This window comes from Vidua macroura, chromosome 17 (assembly GCF_024509145.1).
Source record: "Vidua macroura isolate BioBank_ID:100142 chromosome 17, ASM2450914v1, whole genome shotgun sequence".
In the NCBI taxonomy this organism is placed as follows: Eukaryota; Metazoa; Chordata; class Aves; order Passeriformes; family Viduidae; genus Vidua; species Vidua macroura.
Window position 1 is genome coordinate 9,872,526 of NC_071587.1, and position 24,007 is coordinate 9,896,532.

At 46.1% G+C, this 24,007-nt stretch overlaps 2 protein-coding genes across 3 annotated transcripts in view; both read right to left on the bottom strand.

Moving 5' to 3' along the window:
• Positions 1–10,693, bottom strand: part of COL9A3 (collagen type IX alpha 3 chain) — a gene marked incomplete at its 5' end in the record, with an annotated part of 33,752 nt that extends 23,059 nt beyond the window's left edge. The window contains 8 exon segments of the mRNA XM_053992795.1: positions 190–225; positions 3,864–3,917; positions 4,181–4,252; positions 4,843–4,878; positions 9,199–9,276; positions 10,415–10,537; positions 10,539–10,658; positions 10,661–10,693. Coding sequence (XP_053848770.1) covers positions 190–225; positions 3,864–3,917; positions 4,181–4,252; positions 4,843–4,878; positions 9,199–9,276; positions 10,415–10,537; positions 10,539–10,658; positions 10,661–10,693 — 552 coding nt within the window.
• Positions 10,694–12,519: 1,826 nt separating this feature from the next.
• OGFR (opioid growth factor receptor) lies at positions 12,520–23,087 on the bottom strand. 2 transcript variants are annotated; one of them, XM_053993187.1, is made up of 9 exons: positions 22,804–23,087; positions 21,099–21,152; positions 19,254–19,298; positions 18,519–18,581; positions 18,150–18,234; positions 17,718–17,796; positions 17,201–17,267; positions 16,773–16,921; positions 12,520–15,962 (listed from the first exon to the last, which is right to left on the bottom strand). In XM_053993187.1, exons 1-9 carry the CDS (start codon positions 23,011–23,013, stop codon positions 14,606–14,608), a joined length of 2,109 nt encoding a protein of 702 aa, XP_053849162.1. In that variant the 5' UTR covers positions 23,014–23,087; the 3' UTR covers positions 12,520–14,605. The 2 variants fall into 2 exon arrangements, with proteins under 2 accessions (XP_053849162.1, XP_053849163.1); XM_053993188.1 differs by lacking the exon at positions 21,099–21,152.
• Positions 23,088–24,007: the final 920 nt, after the last annotated feature.

A 24,007-nucleotide genomic window follows, 5' to 3' on the forward strand; every position in this document is an offset into this window, starting at 1 on the left:
AGAATAAAACCAGGTCTGTGTTACCAGAACAGGTCACACATACATATTTAAACATTTCAAACAACATATTCACTCATTCAGGCTTTGATCCTTTTGTTTGGGATACAAAGCTTCCCATCCTTTCTTGGTGACGGTTTTGGCACAATGTTCCACACTTTCACCACATGTGCTGCTCTGGGAGGTACTTACAGCTGGTCCAGGTGGCCCAGCAGGTCCTAATGCACCCTATGGGAATAAAACAGGATAAAAATTAGCAGGGATAAAAGAGAAACCCCCATATAGGGAGTCACCAAGGCCTGCTCTCCTTGACATCAATCTTTGCTTGGAAACTCCAGCAGTGTCTTGCAGAAACAGGACACAACTGGAGATATTCAGCTGAAGTCACACATATAAGGACAAAAACTTATGGATAATTACTCTGGAAGTCCCAGCTGGCCTCAAATGAATATCTAAATATCCATGAATAACTAAATATCCATGAATATATAAACGTTCATAACTTGAATTCTATCTACTTGAAATATTCTCATTCATAATACATTCATATTGTAGATCCAATTACTAAGTTTCCTAAAACTATTAACAAAATTTGGATTTGTTCTAGTGAATTTTATTAATTCATCTATTTTCCTTTCTAGCAAAGCTTCTTCACTTGCTTCTTTGGCAAATCCCCCATTTCCTTTTCCCAATTTTGTTCCCACTCTTAGGCTTGACTGGAGCTTGGTGAGCTCATGGCTTAGACTAGAATTAAGTCACTCTTGAAGCTGTGAAGCTCCTGCTTGACTGAAGATAAGAACACAGAGAGACCTCCTCAACCCCTCTGCTGCATTGCAAAGCTGCCAGCTGGCCAGCAGGCTGCCAAATTCATTATGGGTGATAATTCTGAAACAGAATCCCAGAATGGTTTGGGTTGGAAGGGAGCTTAAAGAGCACCTCATTCCACCCCCTGCTGTGGACAGGGACAGCTTCCAGGGGACCAGGGTGCAGGACAAAGCTTCCATGGCCTCTCCCCAGCCCAAACCTCTTTTCCAAACATCCCCAAAATGCTGCACAGAAACATCTCGAGCAGATTTCCTGAGCTGGAGTTAAACAGTGTCTGCCCCTGGGACCAGGAGAACAAGGTGGATGGAGAATATCCCAGCACACACAGCTCCCACTGTGCCCCCAGGGATGACACCTGCCCTCTGCTCATGTTCTGTGGGCCAAAGGAGATTAGAAATGCTTTCTCTTGTTAAGCTTAAGGAGAAAGACACAGAGGACCCAAAGCCTTGCTAAGAGTGGTCTTGTGAGCAGAGGACAGCAATCCAATAAAAATCAGCTGTGCTGTGAATGCCAGCTCATTCATTTCTCCTGCTGCAGGTTACTCTGCTCTGCCTCCAGTCATTTTTATCTGCAGGCTAAAAATCCTCACAGCTGCTGCTGGCTGTAAGGGACAAGCTGGGATCTCCTGCAAGGAAAACATTGAATTCCTGGCACCTCCTGACTTGCACCCTCAGTCTGAAAGCAGCTGCATCACCCCTTTCTGCTTTGTCCAACAGAAAGATGGCAGAGCACCCAAAATGCCAAACGTTGGCCCTTTACACTCCCTAATTTTGATACATTGCAGGATGTAAGGTGCAGAATGCAGCAGAATGAACATTCCTGGTAAGGTAAGAGATCAGGAAGTCCCTGAATGAGCTGATGCTACTGCATTAAGGCAAAGGAAAGACTCTAATTTACATCTCAATAACATTGTCTCACTCGACTCATTCTCCCGGTAACAATGTTCTTTCTCTTTTGATTAGAAAACACTATCACCATAATTTTTCATTTTGTAGTAATTTACTCTGTGAATAGACAGCTATGGAGTGTAGAAAACACTTGATTATTATGACATTCATAAATAGAAGTGAATAATTACGTTTTCTCTGCAACAAACTTCAAAATGGCCTTCAAGAACTTTCCAATGAAGGACACCAGTATCTTACATGGAGGTCAGGACCCAGCTCAACCCCAGCTAAAAATAAAGGGGTTTTAAAATTCAAAAAAACAAGTAGACTTGATCTAATCAGTCTTTAAGCAGAAGCAGGAGAAAAGCTAATGGATACAGGAGATAGTTAAGATAAAAATATTTTCGGAAATGTTTTGCAATAAATTATTACTGAAAACTGGCTTCCATAAGCCCACTTCCCTATGCTAAACAGCTTTACTCTCAGACACTCCAGTTCAAAAAATTAAGCTTATTTAGAAGAAATCAGAGTGTTAAGCATGAATTCAAACCCACAGCAATAAGTAAACAGCTTATTTCAGTGAGTCCTGCAAGACTGAGATATGTTCTACAAGACAGGGAGAAAAAAAGCCAGGCTAACAATGCTGTCCATTTAGAGTGCTAAAGCTTTCTGAGGTCTTCCCTTTCCCCAGGTTCTTACCAGACCAATTAAAACAATTTCTCAGATGGACCACTGACCTTGAAAAGCTCCCATAAATGATGAGGGGTCCCAGGTCTGCCCCTTGCTGCCAGACTGAGTGAAATGAGAGAGCCCAGCAAACCCGAGCATGCAGCAAGGGCAGCTCTGTCTAGGGCTGCTGCCCGGCAGCCAGAGAGGAATTTCTGTGCCCAAAAATTATCTGCTCAATTACCCTGCAAGGCAGGAGCTGTGTGCTAACGTGGGCATGGGCAAGCACTGCCACCCAGCCCAAAACAGGGCACAGAACTGCTCACAGCATTCCACGGGTGGTCCTGAGCTTTCCTTCTTTAAAAATCAGGGATCTGTTCCCAGATGCTGCTGGGCTCTTGCCACAGAATGTCTGAGAGTGGCCAGGATTTTGCAGGCCTGGATCTCTGGGGACAAAGATGAGCACAAGGGACAGAAAAGGAGTGGGGTTTAGGGTGGTGGTGATGGACAGAGGCTTGGGGCTGTGACCAGGATGTTTGGGTCCTGCCACTCAACTTTGCCAGTGGCCACACAAACTTTGCCTGTCACATGGCAAAGGAAGAAGAGCATATCACAAATACATGGTTGTACTGCTCATCCCCTTAAATAACTCTCAGATTTTTTTAGATTTGAGTAAGTCCTTGGGCCAACAAGTGGATTATTGGGATATACTGAACAGGTTACAAAACTCCAACCCATCACTGCAGCCCTGAGTCCCAGAGGCCAGCAAGCCAGCTGTGGACACAAGCCTTATATTGCCATCTGGGAGACAGGGGATTGCAAGCACTGCAGCACAATCTGTGCTGAGTGGCTCATTAATGATTATTCCTTAATGTCACAGGAAGGCCTAAGAGGGGGTGATGACTGTGGCTGATCTGAAGGACATCTGTATCATCTCTGGCAGTTGTTTCTCTGTCCCTGTGGTGCCCCTCAGCAGAGCTAGATTATGCAAAAAGCACAAAAAACTTACTTCTTGCTAGGCTGGCTGGGGAACACTATGGCAACTAATAATGCAACCATATGGACAGTTCCAGAAATAATAAAAGGCAAAAGTTCAAACAATTAATACACAGTAGCATTAATTACAAACAACACAGATCTGCCAACTCGGACTGCAAGTAAAGGCCAAAACAACTTCACTTTGGTAAACTTCACCACTGAATCTGTTGACTGCTTCAAGAAACTTTTTGGATACTTGAAATATCCCCAGTACAGCCACCACTGAGGCAACCCAAGCAGGTACAAAGCCATGTGGAAGAAAGGTGGTGTTCATGTCCTGCCTAATGGAAAGCCACCTGGGGCTGCATTTCAAGGGTCCAACTATTCTGCAAGGGTTTACATCAGAACCAACACTTGAATATCACCAATTTACAGCAGAATGTGAAAATCATCCCTACCATCAGTGACAATGACCATTTAAAGGGACGCAGGATCTAATGAGGTACTCACACGGTCTCCTGGAGGCCCATTTGGGCCAGGTGGGCCATCAGTTCCTGTTAAACCCTGTAAAAAAAAAAACCCAAAAGATCAACAGAGTGCCATCCTGTCAGCATCCTGTCACATCTCAAAATTGTTCTCATATTCCTTAATTCAGCCTCGAGTTGCTTCTCCTTCAATTTCTCCTGATATGCAAGACACAGGTGTAGGTCCAGGGCTCCCATTCCTTCTCCAGTAGGCACAGAGAAGGTTGATGAGACACATCAGGAAAACACTCCTGCCTAGGTGAAAGGTTTAAAAAACCTGAGAGAAGATGCCACAATACTCACATCCACTCCAGGCAGGCCAGGCAATCCAGCTTCACCTGCAGCTCCAGGCTTCCCTGGTGCACCCTTTGGCCCCTACATGAGGTAAACAGTCAATTATGATAACAAATCAACAAGAGAAACACGGCAAGGATGCAAGGATGGAAGCTCATTTGTTGATGTGTTAATCTTACACCGTGCAATGTGGGAGAATCCCATGAGGAGAGGTGAATCTTGCTATGAATCCATATCCAAATCCTAAATTTCAGTGCTTTGGCTCATTCCCACGTGCTCACAAGCTGTTCTTAGCAGGGGTAGGAAGGGATGCAGTAAGTGGCCAAGGCAAAGGGTACAGTTTTGAGCACCCCTTGGCAGGCTGAGGGGCTGAAGCAGACTCAGAGCAGTGCCAAAAATAACCACGTAATGTGGCTTGGTGCCATGACCCCTGTCACCATACAGGTGATGCACAAGCTTTATCTTATTTATCCATTAATTTAACTTTCATTCTATTTCACTGATAGCAATGAAGCAGGAGAATATGTTTGTCCCCCTGGGGCAGTGCTGAGCATCCCCACTCCTGGGAATTCCATGGCAGATGAAGAGGAAAGTGAGGCTGGGAGTGCCAGCTCATGTCCTGTGTCCTCTTGAAAGGCTGGACAAGTCAATACCAAGCAGGAAATACTTACTGGTGGGCCTGGCAAACCAGGAGGGCCTGGCTCTCCCTAGAGGAAAGGGAAGAAAGAGTTAATGCTGAACCTTTGTTGACTTTTTCCAACACAGGTGTTCCCAAGTGCACTCAAACCTCTCCTCATGCCCACTCCAAGATTTACCTGGCTCAGCCTCATGAGCTGATGCTCTAAACCCTGCTACCCCCTAAGCAGGATGAGCCTGGATAGCCTTCTCCAACATCTACATTAACAGATCTGGGGAAATCCACATCCCCAGCCTCCCAGAGAGAGCCACTGCTCCTGAACAGTGCCCCCAGAACTTTCAACTTCTTCCAGACACAGTTAGAATTCATTTGCACTTGGGATTGGCTGCAAGTGGGGCAGAGAGGAAGCTGGATGGGTGTCACGGCTTCCAAATGTTTTCCTGGTGAAACAGAGGGATACAGGGATAAACTCCAGCTTTCCAGGGCACAGTATGGAGCTGTGGTAGTGCCAGGAGCTGGGGATTACCACAAAGTGAAGAATGAACCAACTGTCCACAATGATTTTCTTCGTATGACTAAACTTGGACAGGGAAAGCAAACAAGCACAGCCCCCAGCTGATTCCCACCTAATCCAATTGCACAATCTGGATTAAACACAATTTTCCTACAATATTTCAAAAGCACTCTATTTTTTTCTCTATTGTAATATAAAGAAACTTTTAAGAACAGCATTAAAGGTGTTTGTGAGACAACATTTTGGAAGTCTTTAATCACTTCCTCCAGCTCAGCCAGTGGTAATGCCATTCTTAAGTCTGTGTGAGGACTCCAGACAAAAATTTGTATTTTATTGTTAGGCCCCAAAAGAAGCAAACATTTGTGAACATCAGGAGCTTGACTGGAGCTTGACTGGAGCTTGGCTTCCAACTCATCCCACAGAAAAACACTTTGTGTCCCAGTCCAGAGCTTACCCTGCCCTCCTGGCTTTAGGGTAAGTGCACTGAATATTGTGAGAGGTACTGTGGGTGAGCAGAAGGGAAGGGGCAACCCTGGAAGGAGAAAATCACAGTGGAAGAAGGGTGGTTATTGACAGAGCAAGGCTGGAAATAACACCATCCCACCAGGGGCTGGTAAGTAGGAGGCAGGAGGTGTGTGCAGGGCTGTGGGATTTGCAGCATGTTTCTATATTTACTGGGAAGGCTGTGGCCAAATCCCTCCAGCCTGGAGCTGCTCAGGATTTATGTCCTGCACCACTGACCGACCAGAGGGTCCCTGAACAGAGGCATCTTTATGCTCTGACTTGCTGAAGCAACTCCTTCAGTATCCTTTGCCCACAGCTTTTCCATAAATAGTTATCATAGCATGGCTGGGGAATGAAAGGAAATGAAAGGAGCAGTTCTTTGGAAATGAAAAGGCAGCTGGAAATGGCTGTAGGGGTGGTTTGCTCCTGGGATTGCCAGCCCCTTGCATTTTTCCTTGCCTCTGCGGTGGGAATCTGCACATGGAGGTCACAGCACCAGCAAAGGCTGCTGGGGACCACCTCAAACCTTGATCCTGCCCTGGTGGACCCCTGCAGGACTCTGCAGGAGCACCAGAACTTCAGAGAGCTGATTCCAAAGCCTAATCAGGGTATGAACCCCCAATGCCAGGTCACTGGGAATTACAGCAAGGGCTGTCAGCAAAAGGAAATGCTCTCCTGGTGCTATGTGACAGAGCTATGTGCAAGTTTACTCTTTCTCAGCTAGTCAAGCCAGGAGACAGAAAGCAGGGAAAAAAAAAAAAAAAAAAGCTTGATTTTTGAAAAGTGACAATTGCTTATTAGCAATTTAGGGAATTACATCTCCAGAAATAATTCACAGGAACTTGTCACTAGTTCTTTCCATCAAAACATGCTGTTTCTAGTCTTGGGAGAGAGATTTTGCTTGTTACTGGGTATGAAACAAGAAGCTTCTTAAAGGCTTTAATTATAAAATATTTCAGAGGGACTTAATGTTGCAGCTCCCCCTGAAAGGCAGGGATGAAAGCTGGACCTTTGAGAAATGGTGCTGATGGAGTTCATCCAAGGAGATATCCTGAATAATTCAGCTGCATGCTCTGCACCTCTCAGTGCTCACAGCTGATGGTAAGAGACTGCTGAACACCTCAGCAGCACTCACCCAGCTCCAAGACATCCAGCAGCACTTCCACACCACTTTCATCCAAAGTCACCTGTCACGATGACCTGGCTGGAGTGGCTTATGGAGTTCAGGAATACAGGGCAGAAAATATTCAATTGCAATTTAAAAAAACAGTCTCTGCACAAAAAGAAAAATAAAATAATGGTTTCAATCTGCAGTGGCATAATCGATACTGCCACTCAGGATTCACATGACCCTCCCCATGCAGCACTAGGAAAATGTAGAGCAGTGCTGAATTTTTTATACCATCATTTTTGGAGTGTACTGACACAAAAAGTGCAGCACACAGGGAGGCTGTGTGACTCTGCTCAACACCAGCCACAGCCCAGCATCTCCTCCTGTGCAATTCCTGAAAGGACTCAATTTCCTGTTGAAGAGCAGGAGCCATCCTGGAGCCTCCCCCTGGACAGCCAGACCACCTCACCTGAACAGGGCACCTGACACCCTCTATCCATATGAGGGATGGGCTTTAAGTCTGTTCAAATTAGAGACTATTTCTGTGTAGCCAAAACTCCAGACTGAAGTTGGGACTGCAAGACTTTGCACCTTAAACACTTCACTCAGCCATTTGATTTATTAGGACTAAGTTCTTCACGTTAATTAGATGTTGTTATTTGATCCTGTCCCATGGGGAGCCTTCCAAAGATTTTAGGTGTGGATAAAGGGGTGTAGGTCCACATGACTGACACCTCCCTGGGCTCCTGTTTCCAAGAGTAATCAGAAGCCATGCTGGTGTTGTTCCAGAGTTAAATATCCTGTAGAAAGCAGGAACTGAACAACTATGGGGTTTCTTTCCCCTTTCCTCTCTGCAGAAGTTGAAACTCGAAGTCTGAAGGGCTTCATCCTTCCCAAACTCTTCTTTTTGCTTCCACAGTGGATCACAGCCTTTCCCAAAGCGTGCTGGCCACAGCAATGCCCTGCTGCAGGGACTCCACTGCTGCAAATGGGAACCAGTGTCCTTTGCCCTCTTCTGGGGTGTCCCCTGAAGCCTTTTGTGACGCCACAAAAAACATCATGAAAAACAGTTGGAAGCTGCCAAGGTGCCAGCTCTGAACATCTCTCTCTGAACCACAAAACCAGAGGGAGATTCCCAGGAATACAGACTCCTTTAGCCAAAAGGACACTCAGAGGGAGCAGCTGGAAATCAATGAGGTTCTCTCTTCAGCCCAGCCTGGCTCAGGGAACTGCAGGGAAAGCTCCCCACTGCAGGCACAAACACTCCTTGTTCACCGTGTACCAGGGAACTCATACCTTTTTTTTTTTTTTAACCTTCTTATTCAAAAGAAAATTACCTGTATGGAATGAATAGATTTTTTCAAGGTTGCTTAAGGGCCCAATTCCAATAAATGTACTTCAGACGAGTTTTAAAAACCCCTGCACTATTCCTTAGGCAGCTCAGAGAGACAAGAGCTGCTCAAAATGGAAATCGAAGCAGGAACCAGACTTTTGCATTTGATGTGGTTTTGCTGAAGGTCCATCTGATGCTCATTTTATCCACTGCCAACTACAGGACACAATTCAGTCCTTATCCAATAGATGCACAGAAGCAATATTTTTCATTTCTATGGAAACACCAATTAAAAGTAACAGAACAAGATTTTTCTCCTCCATTAAGTCCTGGGTTATGTAGTCTTCTCCCTTTGCAGAAGGTGTAAGGAGCTGCCTGCTGAAACAAAGGCTCTTCATTATATTTGCCTTTTGGGCCACTACAAACTCATGTCTGGCAACACGAGAGCCAGATCCCGACACATCACGTGCCAAAGTGAGGGATAACCGTGATGACAATATTGAAATAAAACTGGTAAGACAAAAGCAGTGTCCAGTGCTGCGTATTTGAGTCTCTTGTAGCCTCTCTAGAAATGCAGATGCTCTGAAGCATCCCATAAATCTGTCTTTGAACTGCTGAACGTGCACTGACCCCACACACATCATACCCCTGCACTCAACCTTGCACAAAAAGAGAAATATTCTACTTTGCAAGCAGGGTCACAAACCCTGAGCTCTCCCTGGGGACAGGGGATTGATCCTGCAAAGAACCTGCTCAGCACCTCACCAGCTGCTCAGCCTCCTGCAGAACGAGGACAGTGATTTTCCAGGTCCATCCCCAGGGATGTCCAGGGGCTGTGGATCTGGAGAGCAAGAGCAGCTTCTCCGCCCATGGGCTCTGCCCCTGCCCCACCCCTGGCCCGAGCCAGCCCCTGCCCTGTGCCACTCACATCAATGCCGTCCTTGCCAGATGGTCCAGGGGGTCCTTGTGGTCCAGGAGGGCCTTGGGGTCCAATTCTTGGAAGGGACTGGGGAAAAGTGAGAGACAAGAGCTTGTTTTTCCATCAGAAGGAACATATGGGCTAGATCAGAAATCAATGGCCAAGTCCTTCACAGCTTAACCCTAAATCTGCACCCCCTGCCAGCCTGGGTGGGCTCAGAGTTGCTCCAGAGCAGTGCAAGGCTCTTTGGAAAACCCCTTTGACTGAGCACATCTCCAGCTCCTTTTACTGGCCTATACTGGGAATGCAAACTGGACACTGGGCAGCAAAGGGGTTTTCTTGTATAGGAAACTGTTCTGACTACAGGCACATTTTGGGTTGGGCAGAGGAGGAAATGCAAAGCCCGTGGAAAAGGTGCAAAGTGCTCGGTAGAAATAATTAATTTATAGCCCCAGTCTAATGGGGTGATGGCAAAGCCAGGGAGACACCAAAGAAGACAGGAGGGGAAAGGGAAAGTCTGAGCAGGGTGCCACTTGAAAATCTGGGATTTTGGAAAGGTCTGAGGTGGAGGGAAGGAGAGAAAGGTCCAATAAATGACTTCTGTACGGAGAGGGCTCCAGAGAGCAACTTACTCTAGTTCAGGGAACAAAGGTTTCATTGTAGAAGCAGCTCTGCTCACAGCAGAGTTCTGAATTCCCAAGCCAGACTGTGAAAATTCCTCACTAACAATGAAAAACTCACAGAGGAGTCACTTCCCCTGACAATAATAATATTAACACCAGACAGGGAAGTTTAATACAGCTTCATGTCTCAAGTGAGCAAGGGTTAAACATGCTGAAAGTGTAAAATTTGAAAATTGATTGAGGGAATAAGTAAGAAATTCTGATTCAGGTAAAGACCCAGATCAGATCAGATTCACTGGAAATCTGTTACTTCATTGTAAAAGCAAACTGTTTCCCTTGCATCAACAGATCTTCCCTTTCCAAGGCTTTCCCTCTCATAATTGCAGTCCTGAATGGGAAAACACCACTTCTACAGAAACAGAAAGCTGCAGTTTTTACACCAACCCACACAGGTACAAACCCAGGCACACATTTGTAGTAACCATCAGAATAATAACCTGCCTATTGCCACGTTTCACCCCACAGGTACAACACACAAAGATCACTCTTTTTTACCCTTACAGGTTTTTCCTGGAGCATGAGACACAAATGAGGTTTCTCACCTGAGCTGATGCTGTGGCCAAGAGCTGACACAGGGAGAGGAGCCCAAGAGCAGAGATTCCAGCCATGGTGCCCAGGCTCTGCCTCTCTCCTTTTCCTCCGGGGTGGCCAAACCCTTTCTCCTCCAGGGTCCAGCAGATCCCTCCTCCTCCTCCGGGCTCTCAGCTTACAGAGCAGACACTCCTCGCCTCCAGATAAACCTGTGGCTCCAGCTGGAGCAAGGCGAGAGGGGCCGAGCTTGGAGGAGAGGAGGTGGGAGAAGGAGGGGGAGCAGCAGGCAGCAGAGCAGCTCTCATTCATGCCCTGCTGGGCAGCCCCAGCCTCCTGCTCCAGGAGCCTGTGGAAGGGCTGGACTGAGAGATGGGGCTCAGGAGCAAAACTGGGTTACTCCAGCTGCAATTACAAAGCTGTTCCTTAGGTATCACCCAGGACATTTCCCAAAGCCCATCACCACCTCTGTGCTGGAGAGGTAAAAAGCAACACAAGGTGAGTTTTTCAGTGCCTGAGGCCACCTAACTTCAGCAGGGACATTACTGTAACAGTGCAGGGTGGCTACAGAGAAATGCACTTACTGCTTAGTGAGGTGCTTTGGTAGCTCTGGAAGTTCACATCTGGTTTCAGGGTTTTTTTAAGGGTGATCTGAAAAGCACCAATTCCTTGAGAAGTGATGAATGCTGTTCAGAAAGCAGACAATCACAGACAGGTACAAGGGGGAAGGAAAAAGGAGGAAAATTCTCAAAGGCACAAAGAAATATTTGAAATACTGCGAGGAAGGAAGAGGAGGACAGTTCCCTGCCTGGTGATCCCAAATGCATGAGGTGCATCTCCTGCAATGGGCTTCACTATTCTCTTTATTGATTAAAGACAATTTCATCCAAAGCAGAGCTTCGAAGTGGAGAGGAATAGTGGCCAGATTCCTCAGGGCTGAAATGACACAGCTCATCTGGTTAGGAACACAAGAGGAAAAGTGGAAAATCAAAGCTTAGGAACTGAAATACCTGATTTTAGCTTGGCATCTTTGCAACAGGAGGCTTGTAGGAGCACACAGTGTTTGTCTGTCCAGCTCCCCAGCAGCCAGTATTCCTAGAGCTTTGGCAGAGGGATAAAGGACTCAGATTTACCAAGCTCCCACAATTTTCTGTGGAATGGGCAGCTGGGGACAGAAAGGGAATGTGAATCTTCTGATGGCTTCAGAGTAACTGGAATCCTTTATTAGACACCCCAAACCCCGAAGAGGGAGAGCAGCTTTGCACAGCTCATACCTCCTCCTCCACACTGAGGCCAACTGGTGGCAGGAGGGAAGGCAAAGGAGACCCAAATTCCTCAGGCACACCTTGTCCAGAGCAAGCCAGGGCTTGGGGGGCTGCAGCAGGTGGAGCCTGCCCATGACCAGCACAGGAAGGGCCCTGGGAGTGTTCACCTTCAAGACCATCCCACAGACCAAAAGGATTTCCAGTAACCCTCTCGTCCCACACCCACAGGCAGCACAGCTGAGGGGACACTGACTTAGAGGAAATGCTACCACAAATTCAGCCCTGTTCTTGTGTCCTGAGGGGAAAAAACCCTGAACTGAAGCTCCCACAGCCAGGCTGGGCAGGAGCCCCAGGGGATGCTCCAAGCAGCGTCCTGGTTTGCTCTGCAGAGCACAACAGCTGTGGGAGAAGAGCTGCAAAAGCAATACAAAACATTCTGAGACAAGCAGACACCCCATCCCTGGAAGTGTTCAAAGCCAGCCTGGATGGGGCTTGGAGCAACCTGGTCCAGTGGAAGGTGTCCCTGCCCTTGGCAGGGAGGTTGAACCAAGATAAACTTTGAGGTCCCTTCCAACCCAAACCATTTTGCAATTCTAGGATTTCCAAGCACATCATTTAACAAAGAGCATGGGGGGGGGGCGGTCTTTTCCTCTAAAACATTCACTGGGCATGTTTTAGAGGTGGAGGAAGACTGGGCATCACCTCCACAGGGAAGAAACAGCAGGTGTGTGCCATGGTGAGCCCAGCAGAGCACCCCCTTGTTGGGAGGAACCAAGCAACAGCTCCAGGGGGGTGGGTAAATACATGGTCATATCCTACCCTCAAAGATAAAAAAATATAAATGGAAACTGATATGCATTAAAGTCATGCTTTAATAGGGGAATGAACATAACAGACTCTGATACAGCTCTGAGTGCTGGCAAACACCTTGTGAACTCACCACACACACCTACAGCCAAAAGTAAACCTGGTGGGAGAGGGAAGGGGTTGGTTTGAGCACTCACTCCAGGCTGGGGATCAGAGTGAAATCCCATTAAACACAAGACCAAAACAAGATATAGGATTTATGCCCCAACTGAGCACATATTCACAATGAAAATTTCATTAAATAAGAAAATTACTATAAATCTGTACAAAAGCCACAATTAACAATTCTTAGGAATCTGTTAGGAAAGAATTCTCACTCAACATCTTCAAGTATTTCTATCTGTAGTTAAGTGTATTCTTATTGGCTATTTACCTCCATCTGTTCTTGAGAAGAAAGAAGTTTTTAAAAATATTAAAGCCTTTTTTCAGTATGTGTGTGACCATGAACATCAGATATTAGGCTAGCAGACTTTTATTCCCACACACATATGTGGCATGCTGGATCAGAACCTACAGTCTGGGAAGGCAAATCACTCCTCAAATTCCTTGAAAGATAAAGCTGTAGCAGAGAGGAAAAACACTGACATTGCACAAGCTGCTGCATCTGCTCTCTGGCCATCTCCTACACAAACCAAACACCACCAAAGAACCTCAAAACCAACCCGAACCACCTGAGCAAACAGCAAGTCCAGACCATCAGGCTGTTGAAAACAATTTCCCCTGCTTCATGAAACAGATCCTCTGTTGTAAATTTTTAGGAGTGAAGGTGCTAAACTGTGTTAATGCTCCTTCAGACCTGGTAGAATATTGTGTAAGTGTGGCAGAAGAGCTGACAGGGAGGTCAGGAACACTGAGGCAGGCAAAGAGCTGGCAAGGTCTGAAAGTAAATTCTTGAGGGCTGGAAATAAATGAACCAGACAAGCGTAGTCTCTCCAATTAACGTTTCAATTAACTGCCCCACGAAACCCAGTGGTTTCCAGACATGCTGCACTGGAACATGCCCTGGCTGTCTGACATCAAAGGCAAAAGAACCCTGCCCTAAGTAGGAAACAGGTTGGATCTGACACATCAAACCTCATGCCATGGGCCTGCAGGAAAACCCCCCCACAGGCCACTGCAAATTACCAGCAAAGGCTGAAAAAAATGCACTGGGAAACATCTGTGCTGCTTTGGCAGCTGAGGAATGAGGGCCTCTGAAACAGTCATGGACAAAAAAATCTGTGGAAGACTATTATAAAGTGGTTGGAAAACATGGGGAAGAGCAGCTCTAAACAGTTTTATGCAAAATCTGGAGCTTTTTCTCTTAGAAACCAGTAGGCAATTTGTAGTCTTAACTCTAAACAAGAACTACAAACCAATCTCTGTGGGGATAAAGAGAAATAATTACTCAGCACTTTGCACCTCAGAAAACAGAATCTCTACACAAAGGTTCATACTGGTCAGAGACACATTTTGGCTACAGTTTTTATCCCGGTCTAGAGCCAAACCTACTTTCCTTATAGGAGGAGAGGCAACTACACTGACATAATGTGAAATCCATATATTCATCTCTTTTAGAGAAACAGCACTTTTTGCCAGGAAAAAAACTCCTGGGAAGGTACAGCCTTTCACAAGAACAAACAGAAGTTACACAGTAGTAGAAAGGCCTGGCAAATTAGGTCATGCTGTCTTACATTAAAAATCGTGTCTTTAATAAATACTTAGGTAATTCAAACAAGGAGACAGATCAGTTTTCCTCTTCTCTTTCAGTAGGGACATAACCAGAATCAAAGCAAAGTGCAAAAAATCCCCGATGCTCCAAGATAGCCCTGAACATCAGATAAAACCCAGGAACAGAACACAGCCTGTCCTTGGAGATGAGTAAATAAAGTTTTCCTCTTTAGGGTAACCAAGAGCTGGATCTCAGTGAGTTTACTAGGTATGATTAAAAAAATCATGGAAGAGTGAAAAGTGAGACAGGGGCCAGCTGGATCTCCCAAAGGAAGTTTATTCAGTTCTCCAAGCCACCAAAGCTGGCTCCCAGCAGACAGGGCAGTGCCATCTCTGCTGGCTGGGGTGCTTGCCGTGCTGCTCTCACTCTGCTGCTCCCTGCTCTCCTCCATTCTCAGAGCCTTCACCTTTTTCTGGTGGGACCTCAGCACTGTTTTCTTCAGGACAAGTGGGTGTTACGCTCTGCTCTTGACTCTCTGGAGCTTGCTTCTTGTCTGTATGTTCTGCTTGCCCTTCTTCACCTGCCTCTTCCTGCTGTCTTACCCCATCTAGTTCACTTTTACCCCCCAAGATTTTGCTGTGGCAGTGGTGCTGATCACCCCCTGCTGAGTCTTGATCTCCACTCAACTTCCAGCCATCCTTGATTGGAGCAGTGCAGCCAGTCCTGGGGGGCCTGGAAGCAGCCAGGGGTCTCACAGCCCCACCATCTGCATTACCACCACCACCACCACCCCCCTTCTCACTTGGCACTTCCACAGCTGCGTTTTTCTCACTGACACTTTCTTTTCCAGCCTCACCGTTAGCAGCAGATGGATTTGCCTTGGCACCAGAAGCTGAGAGCCCCATGCTCAGGTTTATGGCCAAGTTGACTTGTTTGCCTCTCAATGTTCTTTTATCAACTTTCCTGCGTTTCACAGCTGCATCCGTGGCCGCCGGCTCTTTGGTGCTTGAATCATCTTCCTTCAGTGCTTCCTGATTCTCTTCTGCCTGGGAGACTGGGTCTGAGGAGGGGATCTCTGCATCAATTGCACACTCTCCCAGATTATGGGAAATGTTTTCAATATCAGCAGAGTTTTTCAATGATCCATCCCCTTTAGCATCTGCCGAACTTGCATTCAGTTTTCTCTTCTTGCTCTCCTTTGTGCAGTCATTCTCTGCAGTGCCCTGCCCTTCTTCAGCTTCACTTTTTAAATCCTTTTCTTCCAGCTGGGCAAATGAAGCTTCTTTCTCCTCTTCATCATCTCCTACTTTCAAAACACATTTGCTTATCTTCTCCTTTACATGTTCATCACTCATTTCAGGCTGCAACTCTGCAGCATCTCCAGCTTTCTGTTCCACCTCTGAAGGCTGGTTCTGATCCTTCTCCACAGGATCACCATATTCTTGGCATAGAGTGTCCTGTTTATCCTCAGGCCTTTGGTGCAGCTGTGGCTTGGCAGAGCGGGGTCTGTACCTTCGGAGTTTGTCACGAGGCCCCCACACGAAGCTGCTCTGAGGTTTGAAGTGTTGCCAAGCGTAGTGGATGAGTTCCCTCCTCTTTTCTTTGCTTCTGACAGTGAACAGGAAGTAATCCAAGGCACTTCTCTTGACATTTGGTAATGTCTCCTCCACAAGAGTTTCTGTGAGGAAAAACTTCACCAAGTGCACTTGATAATCTTCATATCCCATCTCCCCCAGGCACTTCAGGATGCGAGTAATCCTCAAATTGTTGTGGCTGAACCTGAAGGAAACAGATAAGCAAAGCTGTCAAGGGGAAGTCTTACAAGTCACTGTGAACCTCTGGGACATCTGCAAAATGTTTCATCATTTACTAACTGTGAGCCATTAAGGCTATTTGACAATGCAAATGGGAGCACAGGTGAGCTTACTTTTAAGGCACCCACTGCTGCAGTTTGCCTTCAGCAGCTCCTTCCTAACCCTCCCTGGGCTGACAGGATTCATCATCTCAGCTGCTTGGAAAGGTTTTGGCTTTCTGAATCAGCCACCAGTAAGTAAGAACCACCATGTTGGGGCAGATACACAAGTCCTGCCCCTGACAGAGACCCTGCAGGGTGAGCTTGTAGTGTTGAGAATACAGGCATGAAAGGATGCTGCCAAAACCTCAGGACTTAAGCTAGACACAGCTGTTTTTTCATTTTTTATTTTAATACTTGATGGACTTCAAATTGTTTTTTCTTATGTGATTATGCTCACTCCTTTCAAGAAGTTAGTATCACCAGGAAGAGTTGTTACTTACTCCACAAAACCTGCAATAATATAAAAGCATCCCATTTGCAGAGCACTTTTCACTCAAGGACTCAAAGCACTTTACACACATTAAGGGTGCTTCATAAACAATCAGGGAACCATACAGAAAGGCTTCTATTTTGTAGCTTAACAGAATAAAAGTTAAAAATACTTCCACTAGGTAACATTTATCAACAAAAGTCTCCATTCCTCAATGGCTGGGGATTTCCTAGGCTTAGACTTTTTTTCCCCTTCAAAGAAGTGCTTGGCTGCAGTAAATGCTCAACAGCATCAACACAATCACCTGTTCAAGTTTTCAAATCGCTCACGCCAGTTCTGCGCTCTCTCAAGTTCTCCAGTTTCTTCGTTGACCAGGTTGATTCCATAAAATCCCAGCATGAGCTTGTAAGCACGTATAAACCTGTCCATAACTTCCTTGGACTTCCTAAAGGCCTGAAAACAAGACACAGCAATTGGAAAAAAAATGCAACTCCCTAATTACCTGCACCAGATTAAGTGGCACCTGAATTCTAAACAAGAGTTGATTGTATCAGTAAGCATTTCATTTGCTGACACAAGACAGGCAAATGCTTCACTGTGAGCTCTGTGCACACTAAAAACCCAAGGAAACAATGGAAAAAAACACTAGACTTCAAATATAAGGTATTTAGGGGAAATCCTAACATGCTTCAGATCTCAAAGAAAAAAGAGACAAAAGCTTAAAATAAATACCTGGATTTCTTGACAGGTGAGTGGCCTGGCACGCCAGTTCATCCCATGTTCACGTAAAGGGAACAGCCTGAAGAGAAAGGAATTTTCAGGCCAGATGAGCAAAGATGACATCCAACCCAGGGTACCCAACTTGTTAAAACCAAAAAAGATCCCACAGTTTGCAGCATCAGAGACAGCTCTTGGAGAACTCCCATCCTTATGGACACAGAAGTAGTTTTCTAGTAAACCCCTCCCATAAAATCTTTGTCTTCACCAATAACAAAAAACTTGCTTATGTGGATCTCTCTCCTTGCCTTATCTTTGTGCCCCAAGACCACAAATGACTGAGATCTATAGCCACAGCTGCACTGGAAATCTGTGTTTTCAGGAGTTCTAGTACTTTGCTTCCTGAGGAGTGCAACTCAATTAACTAAAATAATTCCGAGCCTTGTGTGAAGCTGAAATCAGGAGCACAGATCCACCTGACACTTCAAAGAGGCACAACTAGAGAGGCACTGTGTTCATGCAAACAATTTACCACTGTATGTAGGAATGGTTTTCTTCCAGTGTTTCATACTTGTCCCCCCAAGATGAAAGCAGAGTTTCAATATGCACACCTGCAAGGAAAAGGAAAAGGTCAGGCAAGAAGTGACAAATTAAAATTAAAGTTAGCCAGTCAGTGACTCCACACAGCTCACTATCCTAACCCAGATATTTACACACAGGCATTAGCTTCTCCAACAAGACAACCAGCCAGAAAAAAAATCTTTGCTTCCTACCACCAGAATATTAAGAAAAATACAGCAGGAATATTTAAAAATGAAAGTTCTTGATGAGTTTTTATTGGTTTGGGTGGTGGTTTTGGTTGGTTGTTTGGTTTGGTTTCTTATTGTCTAACATGGATGAAACTACTCTTTCATCAAGCAGCTGCAGCAGATGGCATCAAGCAGCCACCACGCAAGGCACTCACCGTGGGGTACAAAAGCAATCTCATTTTTGTAAAAGCTTAAGTTCCACATCTCTTCATCCTCCTCATTCTCTGGTTCTTTCAAATCCTGGAGACAAGAAGAAGAAATGAATAAGCAGCAACCCTTTAAAAGGCAATACTTCTCCTTGCTTTCCCTCACATTCCCTACACATTTCAAGCTAAATCCTCAAAATGCACTTTGGAAAGTAGCAGCTTGTTTCTCATGCACCCACATGCACATCATCCCTTCCCCCTCACAAATGAATCCTTGGAAGATGCTGAGCCTGTAAAACAAAGGCAAAAAGGTGCTCCCAAATCTAGGAAGTGTTCCTGCAGGCAGAAGTGGTGAGGAGCAGCCCCAGGAGCACGTACTGGGTAATGGTTTCTGTATCTCTGCAGGTCTCTCGCCGCAGTCCAGTTGCGCCTCCCGCTGCACTGGAGAGAAGAGACAGAGCAGAGATTCAGAATAAAATCACCTTCTGCAAAATAAAACAACATAATGACTGAATTTAAGTGAGGTTCACCTGTGAACCTCACACAGGTTCCCCAGCACTCCCAGCACCCCCAAAACCAACCAGACTGCTGCTGTAGTCATGTCTCTGCACTCCTGAAGACAAATTTAAACCAAGAGAAGATAACACCATCTCCTGTAGCCAAAATACTTTTTTCCTGCTTATCTTATTAATCAAGGTTTTTGTGGTTTATATATATATCTTTTATCCCACTTGGGTTTGCCAATGGAAAAGATCAGAACAAACTGGAGATCCCAAATATGAAAATGTGATTGTTTTTCCTTAACTCAAAGGTTTTCAAACAAGACATGCCTCTGAGCTGCTATAAGCCCTAGTGAAGACAGAGGCTAGACTTTAAAATTGTAGAATTTAAGATGCAGAAATAGCCCTTGAATTCAAGATTCTCATTCCCTGCTGAAATCAGAGTCTTCTTCATCTTTGCTTTATGATCAAGATCCGCCTTGCTGACTTAGACAGTGGATAGCACCAGAGCCACATGGTCACATTAGATATTTATTTTATTGGACTTCTCTTCCAATCATAATCTTCATTATAACCCATCTTTCCATGTAACCAAATTTTATGTCAAGCCTACCTGAAAACCCCTCCAAGACAGCAGTGAGGAAGTTGAGCTTTGATCCTGCAAATAAAAAGAATTTAGTTGGAACATTTTGAAGCCAAACTTCACTAAAAAAATAAAAAATATATACAAAATGAGAATACCAACAGCAGTGACTCACAGGATCCCTATTAGTTGCCAAGTGACAGATTTACCTAGTTACAGCTGAATTCACTGTATTTTATGCATAATTTAAATTGCTACAGAGAAAAACCTGCACATGAATAGGCACCAGGTTCTCATCACAGATGTGCTAGATTCATTCCAAGTGTCACATTTAGACAGAACTCACAAAGCACAGCTTTTTTTCCCCCTCTGAACTACATCATGGAAATCGAAGTTTCAAGTATGCCTTAAAGTGCATTTTAACTGAAATATATACATATTTATTTATATATGTGATTACCTCAGTGATAAGGGATTTTGTTACATTTCACAAGCAACACAGTTTTAATCTTGCTGAGTGCTGAACCATCTTATCCCAAACCATGCCAGGATTTTACAGTGTTCTGTGAATTGAGAACCACCAAAAGGAACAAGACTGCTCATGAACAGAGAGCACCCAAAGCACAGCACAGCCAGAGGGTTCAATTGCAGCTCACAGAGAGAACAGGGAAGTTGGGAAATGGGGTAAGATATGCAGAGTCTTGCAAAACAAGAATTAAATAAAATTTAGAAGAAAGAAGCAGCAAAAACTCCCCGAAGTTACTTCATAACCTCATTTGGTATTTCTTAACATCACATGCACAGAGAAAAATAAAACCACTTTCTAACATACACTGATCACTAGTTCATTAATTATTAAGGCAGGAATTGGTCTACATTTGTAACCTTGATGTTGAAGTCACCCTTTCAGTTGCCCTGATGACAGTTACGTGGTAATTGTTCCCAATTACCAAATAATCCCAGAAATTCTTTACATTTAAGGCTCTAAAGTAACATCCTTGAACACAGGTGGGACATGAGAACAGTAGACTGGGTCCCACTTAGAAAGAGAACTGGTTTGCTGAAGAGTCATTGCAGATACAGAGACAGAAGCAGTGCCATGGTGTAAGAGGCTGTAAAAAGCTTGTCCAGAAGGAATCCAGATCCAGGGAAAAGGCAGCCTGGAGCACAGCAATCCAGAGAACAAGATGGGGAAGCAAAGAGAGCAAAACTCAGCTTTGCTCCTCCAAGCAGGTGTTGTTCCTGGGTCTCTACAAACTTCCAACTTAAAGCCTTTCTTTCGAGGTAAGAAACACAAACTGAACAGCAAGGCTGAAACCTCCCTGTAGAAATCCAAGACCTTTTTGTCTCACAGCAAAACTGAGTGGGTTTCACGCTCCAAACCTGCATCACACCAGGCAGAATGTGCACTGCTGTGGGAAAGGCAAGGGAAGCAGAGAACATAACCAGGAGAGGGTGACAGAAAGAGGATCTGGCTGAGAAACCAGCTGGAAAGCTGCTGTAACCAAAGGGGATGTGGATTGTGAACCAGGCACAGGAATAAGAAAGGTAAGAGTCCAGAAGAGTGATTGAAACCTTTTGTTGATGCAGATTTAGGAGAAGGCATGACCATGGGGTTTGTTATTAAAACAGCTCATCATGAACTCCAGGTGTTAGAGCAGTGTCAGAGAGAACTGCTTAAAATGAACACAACCCCCAAAGTTTTCAAAGCTCACTCATAGAAGCTGAGGGCACGGAAATGCAAAGGAGCTGGAAAGACACACCTGCAGGAACTTCAGGCCATGAACACTCACAGAGACACAGAGAAATGCAAAGAGAAGCAGAATTTTGTTTTGAAAGCGCATAGTGAAAAAAAAAACAATAAAAAACTCTAACCTCAGTACCAAAGAAAGACATTATCTGCTTCAGGCATAAAGAAAACCATCCAGGCTGAGGGGAGAAGAATAAGAATTAGTGTAAAATAAGCAGAAGTAGGAACAAGTTTGGGGAACTGATTCATGCCTTTGACAGGCTGCAAAGGCACAAATGGCTAGCAGATTTACTGCTTCTTTGTGCATTCATTCTCAGTGTCCTTACAATTTTTTGGGCACTGCCAGAGAGAGGTGACTACACATTCATCACTGAAGGAAGAACTCCTATTTAAAAATGCAGAATAATATTCCAGGGCTGTTTCAGAGACAACAACATCCTCCTTTGTAAGGGAAAGCTGGGAAAGTCCACTCACTGGAGTGAAAAAATGGTCCTTGCTTTTACAGTTGTCACCATCCAGAGTTGCTCAAAGGAAAAAAAAGAACCTGAAGAACAAACACATTCAAACAGAATAATGGGAATGTCCTGGAGTTATTAAGGCTTGTGAAGTCCAGCCACGTACAAAAGAAAAGTTGATAGGGTGGACTCGAAAAGTGCAAAAAACTTCAAAGGAAATCTCTGCCTCTTCCCTTCAGAATTCCACCCAAAATACCTTTGGCCTGTCCCAGATCTATGTGTACAGATCTGTTCTTTCAAAAGTGGTTATTTCTATTTTAATGCTTATTAAGCAAAAAAAAAAAAAAAAAAAAAAAGAAGTTTAATATTAAGCACTTTTAAAAGTATATTCATTAGAAAGCTTTATCTGCCTATTTATATTCTGAAGATAAGGATGAGCTGCAGAAATGAAACTCGAAGTGAAGGAATGGTTTCTCTTTCCCAGAAAGAGGAGGAGTTAAAGGACTGTAGTGTGTTTTGCCTGGCATAGGAAGTACTGAAAAGGAAAAAGTTGTATTTACAAAAGCATTACTGGAGAAGAAACTGACACCCATTGTCAAACTGAAAACCACTGATGCTGTAACAGAAACCTTAGGTAAGACTAACAAATTAATTTTATTTAAAATAAATATTATTTTAAGGCACCAGACACAAGTGCTTGTGTTTTGCAGCACTTGCTCAAAACTGCACACGTACCTCTAGTTTTTAAAGCACACCGTTTTTTGGTTGTCAAAGTTGCTCTACACATGCTCCCTAAGAAATAAAACACGTCTACGAGAAATAAAGAGTTACAGCTCATTTTTAAAATTGAGCAGATATTATGTAATGGATTTTTATTGATGGCATGACAGAGCCGAGGGAAGGCCACTCATAGAAAGGTGAAGATACCAACCAAAAACTTAAAAGAACATCAATGCCGTAACGTCAAATCCAGCAGCCATCAGCAGTGGCGAACAGGCAGGTGCCACACACATTCTGTATTTATGGGATAAAGTACCCACATCATAGGAACGGTGGGGAAAAACAAATTAAAATTACATCGCCCAGCTCATGGCAATGCAATGGATCTCGAGGAGTCACGAAGTGACAGCATCCCTGTAAGCCCCGCTCCTCCAGGGGGATTTGCTTCCACAAGATAAGGACAAATTCCGTGCTGAGGATTCCCCGAGGGCCGCGGAGCCTCCCCCGTTCCCGAGCTCGTCGCTGCACCGCCGAGCAGCGGCTCTGCCCGGGGAACGGGGGAGGAAGGGCCGGGAAGGAGCTCGGGATGGAGGGGCTGGAAGGGATCCCCTCACGCCGTCCCGCCCCGCAGGCTCCGCTCTGCCCCCACACGCACCTGGCTGTGCCGCCAGCCCCACGCCCGGCCCTGCCCCGGCTGCTCCCCCGCATCCTCCGGCTCCTCCGCCGCCGCTGCCTCCGCCTCGCCTCCGCCGCCATCCTCCTCCTCGCCGTCCTCCTCCCCCTCCCAGGTGGAGTCGTACTTCCAGAGGTTCGCCTCGTCCTCCGTCTCGTCCTCCTCCGCCCTGGGCGTGAACCAGGTGGCCATGGGAAGGTGAAGGGAAAGGGAAAGCGAAAGGGACCGGGATGTGGCGGCGGGACCGCCCGCCCGCGCGCACAAAGCCCGGGCACGTGTGGGGGGGGACCGGGGGACGGAAGCGCGGCCACGCCCCGCCCCCTTCCTGCGCCCGCCCGCACCATTTGCCACCGCCCGCGCGGGCCCTGCGCCCGCCCGCACCGCGCCCGGGGCGGCCGGCAGCGCCCGCGGTCCCGGGCGGAGCGGAGCGAGCGGGCCTGGGACGGGAACGGGGATAGGGAACGGCATTCCCGGCCCCGGACGGGAACGGGGATAGGGAACAGCATTCCCAGCCCCGGACGGGAACGGGAATCAAAGAACGGCATTCCCGGCCTGGGACGGGAACGGGGATAGAGAACAGCATTCCCGGCCTGGGACGGGAACGGGGATAGGGAACGGCATTCCCGGCCTGGGACGGGAACGGGGATCAAAGAACGGCATTCCCGGCCTGGGACGGGAACGGGGATAGGGAACGGCATTCCCGGCCTGGGACGGGAACGGGGATCAAAGAACGGCATTCCCAGCCTGGGACGGGAACGGGGATCAAAGAACGGCATTCCCGGCCCCGGACGGGAACGGGGATCAAAGAACGGCATTCCCGGCCTGGGACGGGAACGGGGATAGGGAACGGCATTCCCAGCCTGGGACGGGAACGGGGATAGGGAACGGCATTCCCAGCCTGGGACGGGAACGGGGATCAAAGAACGGCATTCCCGGCCTGGGACGGGAACGGGGATAGGGAACGGCATTCCCGGCCTGGGACAGGAACGGGGATAGGGAACGGCATTCCCAAAGAGCCAGCAGTCTGAAGCCGATGGGGGCAACAAACAAAGTGTTTACATTTGCCATACTCCACATCCAAACAATTCCTAAAAAAGCAGCGTTGCTGGATTGACCGCGAAATCCCCAAGTGGACTTTCCTTGCTACGAGGTTGGTGCTGAGTGGTTGCACCAGTACACGCTATTG